Here is a 6,000-nt window from a genome sequence, read left to right on the forward strand (position 1 = left end):
GAGCCTGCTTGGGATTCGCTTGCTCTCTGCCCCTCCCCGCTTGTTCTCTCTCTAATAAATAAATAAAAGCCGAGTTTCCCCAGATTGGATCAGTTTCAAAATATTGGCAACACAGAAGAGGGGAAGGGCTGAGACGGGCCAGGGCACAGCTAACCGGCCCACGTCCTTGGGTCAAAGGCCACGGGACGCATGCCAGAGGCAAAGGGCAGGCCTGAGTAGGCCTGGTCACAACCGGTGTTTCCTCGGAGGAAAAACTCGCAGATGTGCATACGGGCAGCTGAGGGGTGAACCGCCGAACTCAGAACCATCCGTACAAACTAGCGCTCAGATGGGGGCTCCACGAAGGGAAAGCTGGGGGGATGGGTTGAGGGGTAAACAGCACTGGCTCCTCGGTTCACTCGCTAAGTTCTGGGGTCTCAGAAATGTGACAGCCCCCAGTTTCTGAAACTGAGCAGGGAGCTGCTACGAAACTCCTCACCTCACATGCTATTATTCAGAGGCACGTGGACTATAATTAAGTGTCCCATGGCTCTGCCTTCACACAGAGCCAGCTAAGTAGGGAGAAGAGCGCCCAGGCACGCTGACTGGTCTTTAATCAACACAGGGTTCTGAGTCAGAGGTGAACTTGCCACCTCACGCTCGGCGGGCACGGGGAGCAGAAGCAGAACACGATGCCCGCTTGAGAGGTCCTGGTTTGTTAACGAGAATACGCAGGACGCTGCCTGGTTACAGAGAGCCTCCGTGACGGCGAACAGGGTCCTGTGAGGGCGGTCAGGTTCCCCCAGCTTCACGGACAGGCCTGGGAAGCGGTGGGGTTTAAGGAGGCCCCAGGTTCCTTTGGGGGAGGGCAGTCTCACCCCTGTTCTGTAGCTCCCCAGTCCGGGCCTAAAACACCAGGCTGGTTACTCTACCCGTCCAGCAAGCTGGCGGCCCAAAGCCGAGTGGAAAGAGCAGGCTGGTCTGTCCACCAAGGGAGCGGGACGGGAACATCTCGGTCCAGGGTCCCACAGGGATGCCACTGGTTCAAAGGTCTTCTTACAAAGGGAGTCAGCAGAGTTGCTTCCGGCAAAGTTGGACTTAATCCAGATCCCATCTCACGTGGACACAGTAACAACCAAAGCCATCCATCCCCGCGTGTGCTGCCCCAAGGCAGAGGGTCTTCCGGCAGTTAGCCTGCAGCTGCTGAGCTCAAGGGCCTGGGGCAGGGACCCCACTTTGCCTGTTGTGCTCAGCACGCAGGTTCCGTGCTTTAATTCCCGCTGATGAGGGAGCTACACGGTCCAGCTTTTTGCATCTGAGGTCACTCCATATTTATTACTTAACAGGCTAAACCCTTTGCTAGGAAATCGAGTGGGATTCCACACAATAAGGTTTAAAAAATAGGTCAGAGCAGGCAGGATCTGGGGGCGTTCCAAACACCAGCCACATCTCCCTGATACTAATCACTCTAAAGGTTGGGGTCCTGGGTGCCCCGGCCCTTTCCCCACCTCATGCCTCTCAAAGGAAGTCTGATCTTTCCTCCTCGGCACAAACCCAGGGCCTAGCAAGCATCCAACGAACTTCAAAGCTCTGGGATATGGCAGTCGTGAATTTTCCTCCTAGCTCTCACAGAACCAATCTTTCAGGCCAAAAAAAAAAAAAAAAAAAAAAAAAAAGGAGAGAGAAAGAGAGAAAAGAAAAAAAAAAAGTCAAGCCAGCATTCCAGGCGGCTGCCAACTCTATCCCTAGTTACACTCTCAAATCTGGCCCAGCCACAAGAAATATCAGAAAGCAGTTAGCAGTTTAGGTCTGGAAATTAATGTCATTTACGATGAGAAATGAACTTCCCAGTCTGGATCTTGTTAGTGGGGTCTCCTTACCCTCCTTAGGTCCCCAGAAATATTCAGACTAAAGCATCGCCCCCAGTCCTATATGTACATAAGTACCAGATGGGTGGTAGGACTGAGGCCTCAGACAGATGCCTGTTCCTTCCAGCATTTTCCTCTACAGATCCTTCACCGTGCCTCAGCCCAGCGGTGGCCAGTTTGCAACAAGAAGTAAAAGCTCACCAACTTCCCATTCAAGTCCAAACCAACCCTATGCGAGACTTGAACGTTGTCACCAGAGGTGAACTGGCACGGATTCTGCCGGGATATTGCCAGATACTAACAACTGGTTCGTTATCAGTATCGGCAGTGAGATCAGAAACTTTTAATCAGTATCACAGCGTCAACTAGGAACCAAGCCTCTCCATTGCCCCTGGCTCTCCCACGTCCACCTGGCTTCTAGTTCTCAATTTAGAAACAACACTGTTACAAGCCTCTGCCTCGAAGAGCCTGTTTCAAAGCACTGTTTCTCAACCTCAGCGCTGCTCCTCACATTTGGGGCCAGATAATTCTTTGTTGTGGGGAAGGCTGGCTGCGTACCGTGAGGTGTTCAGCAACCATCCCCGGCCCCTACCCACTCGATGCCAGCAGCACCCTCTCCCCAAGCAGTGACGACCAAAAACCGTCTCTGACATTGCCAAATGTCCCTAAGCGGGTGCATGGGGGTGGGGGGCAGAGGGAAGGGGGGCAGGGTTAGTCACCCCAGCTGAGAAGCAACGATGCAAGCTTCTACCTTCTGAAAAATACCAGGTGCCAAAAGGCACTCTGGGGTTCTGACAACGTGGGATCTGGATGCTGAGTTCTACGTGCCTGTCTCTCTGGGTATATGCGGTTATCTGTGTTTTGAAAACTAAGGAAAGCAGGTAGCTATCGCAAGAATGGCCCAGGAGAGATTTTGTTGTCGTTGTACTGTTTTCGTTTGTTTGTTCTGGTATAATTATTGTCACTCTTCTCAAATCTTAAAGCAGAGTTTCTCAATCTCAGCACTAATGACGTCTGGGCCCAGATAATTCTTGGGGGTGGAGGCTGCCCAGTGCGTTACGGGGTGTTGAGCGGCATCCCGAGCCTCCACCCACTAGATACTAATAGGAACCCAAGTTGTGACAACCCAAAATGTCTCCAGATATTGCCAATGTCTCCTGGAGAGTAGAGAGAAATGTCCCAAGTCTTTTTGTGTAAAAGGGGAGTGCATTTACGCTTAGGCCAGATTGAGACTGGCCGGCTGAAAGCATTATCGCCTGCTCACGCCGTGAGAGCTCAAGAGACATCAGCTGCCTCCTCATACCATTCTCCAGAACGCCCTCCTCAACAGCTGACCCTCTTCTGAGGACAAGGGGGTGAGAGGGGGGTCACTGAGCGCAGACAAGAAACCCACAAGGAGACGCTGGACTTGCCCTGATAAACAAGAGATGCTGGGGGACTGTGGAAACTATTGCAGAAGGGAATGGAGTGCAGCCAGCATGATTCTTGAGAGCACCACTCAGCAGAGCTGGATCTGGAGGCCAAGACAACCGCTCCCAGAGTAGGACGTGGCCATCGCAATTCTTTGGGGACGGGCCTCACGGAAGGGTGAGATCACAAGTTGATCCACGCCGCGCTTTCCAGGTTTCGACACGCTTCTCACAGATCTGAACGCGGGCCACCTGCTTCCCGCTGAGAGAAGGAGCCCTGGTGGCCGGTCCGAGCGGCCTAGCTAGCTCCTCTGGCACCGTGGGTCTGCTTGGGACCGTCCGGGCCACCAGCATGGGCCCTGACAGCTGGGGGTTGGGAGGAGAGGGCTTCTCCTGCAGGAGGGACTACATCAAGGTCCAGACAGCAGGCAGCCATTCCCAGGTGCTCCGGTCGAGCCCTGGGGGTCTGGCGCCTGTTGGGCAGGGTCTAACCCAGGGCCGGGTCACTTAATTCCATCCTGCTGGGGCAAAGGGCTGTACCCTCAGCAATAATCCTAGAACCCCTCTGGATTCAGTCTCTGTTCCTCCAGGGGTCAGCCATCATCTAGGGTCGGCCCCGAACACCAGGGTCATGACTTTTCCATCAAGGGACAAAAGGTACCAGCTGTGTGACTGTGGACTCGTTTCTCTTCCCTCCCACTGGACTTCTCCAAACCGTGGGGAAAGCCTGGTTGGCCACCAGGGCCCACACGATCCCTAAGATGGTCGCTGGTTCTGTGGATTCCACCCACACAAAGTCCACACCTACGGTTCTGAACCTGGGATGGAGGAACCAGTGGGATTCAAGGAATCTGGGGCTTCCTGGATCTGGATTAATAAACTGAATTTCCCACGTGCCCAGCTTTCCGGAGAGTGGCTCTGCAGCTTTCCCCAGATTGATGAGCAGTGGGGCCTGGCCGTTCCAAAAAACCTATCCTTATCGGTCACAGGTAACACACATAAACGACTGGGTTCAGCATTCCACCTCTGGGAGTTTATCCTACAAATCCAATCCCACCTGTGACCAGAGACAGTCACTGGCTAGGGGCGCCTGGGTGGCTCGTTCAGTTCAGCGTCTGACTTCGGCTCAGGTCATGATCTCACGGTTCGAGGGTTCAAGCCCCGCGTCAGGCTCTGTGCTGACATCTCGGAGCCTGGAGCCTGCTTCGGATTCTGCATCTCTCTCTCTCTCTGCCCCTCCCCTAGCTCACGCGCACTCTCTCTCTCTCCCTCCTTCAAAAATAAATAAAAACAGGGGCGCCTGGGTGGCTCCGTCGGTTAAGCCGCCGACTTCGGCTCAGGTCACGATCTCATGGGCCGTGGGTTCGAGCCCCGAGTCGGGCTCTGGACTGACGGCTCAGAGCCTGGAGCCTGCTTCGGATTCTGTGTCTCCCTCTCTCTCTGCCCCTCCCCCATTCATGCTCTGTCTCTCTCTGTCTCAAAAATAAATAAACGTTAAAAAAATAAAAACATTAAAAAAAATTTTTTTAATAAAAAAAAAAAAGAGAGTCACTGGCTATTCAGATCAGTATTGTTTGTAGAAAAGGGCTGGAAACAATCCGCACGTCGGTCAACAGACGCCTGGTATGCCATGAGTCCATTAAGAGACCAAAGAAATTCTAGGGCCGTAGTCCCGGGGTAGGGGTAAGGGGGGAGTTCTCCGGGGGGGGGGGCATCTGGTAGCACAGGGAGGTATCTGTGCTGTCAGGATGGGGGAGGGGGTTCTTCTGGTAGCAAGCGGGGGAGGGCCAGGCTGCCCCCCCCCGCCCCGGCAGGGAACCATTTGAGATGGAGAATTCCAGCTCTAATGTCATCGCCAAGACCCCGAAGGAAAAGCACGCAGGACTCTGTAGACCATGTTACCACCAGGCGTGTGTGTTTTTAAAGGAAAGGCATCAGCGCGTCTTCGGAGGGAGGCATGAACCGTCCGTGACCGTCTTTGCCACTGGGGAAAGGGACTGGACGCCTGAGGGACCAGAGGGGGAAACTGACCTTCCATTCCACCCTCTGGCACAACCTTGTACCGGCCCCATCAAAGGGGGGGTTGGTTTGTTTGCTTTTAAGTGCCACTCCAGACGCGAAGTTTCCCTGCCCCTGGGCTCTCTGGCAAGAGTCCCGTGTCGACAGCCTCAGGAGGGTTTCTTCCCCTTCCTTCTTGCCTCCCTCCTTGACCTTTCAGAGGAGAGGAGGGGAGGCGAAGAGGGGTCCAAGTCCCGGGTCAAGCTCTGGGTGCGTTTCTGCCCCTCCTGGGGGTCTGCCCACCCTCCTCGAGGAGACTGGAGCCCACATGGCGGGCTGGGCCTGGGTCACCTCGCTCGCAGCCCCTGTCCCTCCTGGGCTCTGCTCACCGAGCGGGGGACGCGTGCCAACGTCGCCCCCCTCGGTGCCCGCGGCCCCCTCCCGAGTCGGGGTCGGGCCTGGTCTGACCCCCGAGTCCGGGCAGCCCGGGGCCCGAGGCTCACTCCCCGCCTCGGCCTCCGCTCACCTGGCTCGCCTTGTAGAACTGCTTCTTCAGCCCCGCCACCGACATGCTGCCTTCCGTCGTGGGGGCTCCCGCCCGAACCGGAGGGACCGCGCAAGCGACAAGCTCCCGGGCGCCGCCGACACCCCGCGCGCCTCAGCGGGCCCCCTCGGCGCCGCCTCCACCGCCCTCTCGCCAGCTCCGCGCCCGCCCCAGCGCCGCCTCAGCCCCTCGCGCGCCCGCG

General features: G+C 56.0%; 1 protein-coding gene across 1 annotated transcript in view; it reads right to left on the minus strand.

Annotated features, from left to right (window-relative positions):
• The window catches only part of SH3GL1 (SH3 domain containing GRB2 like 1, endophilin A2), a 30,953-nt gene extending 24,953 nt beyond the window's left edge, over nt 1–6,000 (minus strand). The window contains exon 1 of the mRNA XM_023244015.2: nt 5,781–6,000. Coding sequence (XP_023099783.1) covers nt 5,781–5,825 — 45 coding nt within the window. The 5' untranslated portion in view covers nt 5,826–6,000. The remainder of the gene's footprint in view (nt 1–5,780) is intronic.

Source organism: Felis catus, chromosome A2, assembly GCF_018350175.1.
Source record: "Felis catus isolate Fca126 chromosome A2, F.catus_Fca126_mat1.0, whole genome shotgun sequence".
NCBI lineage: Eukaryota > Metazoa > Chordata > Mammalia > Carnivora > Felidae > Felis > Felis catus.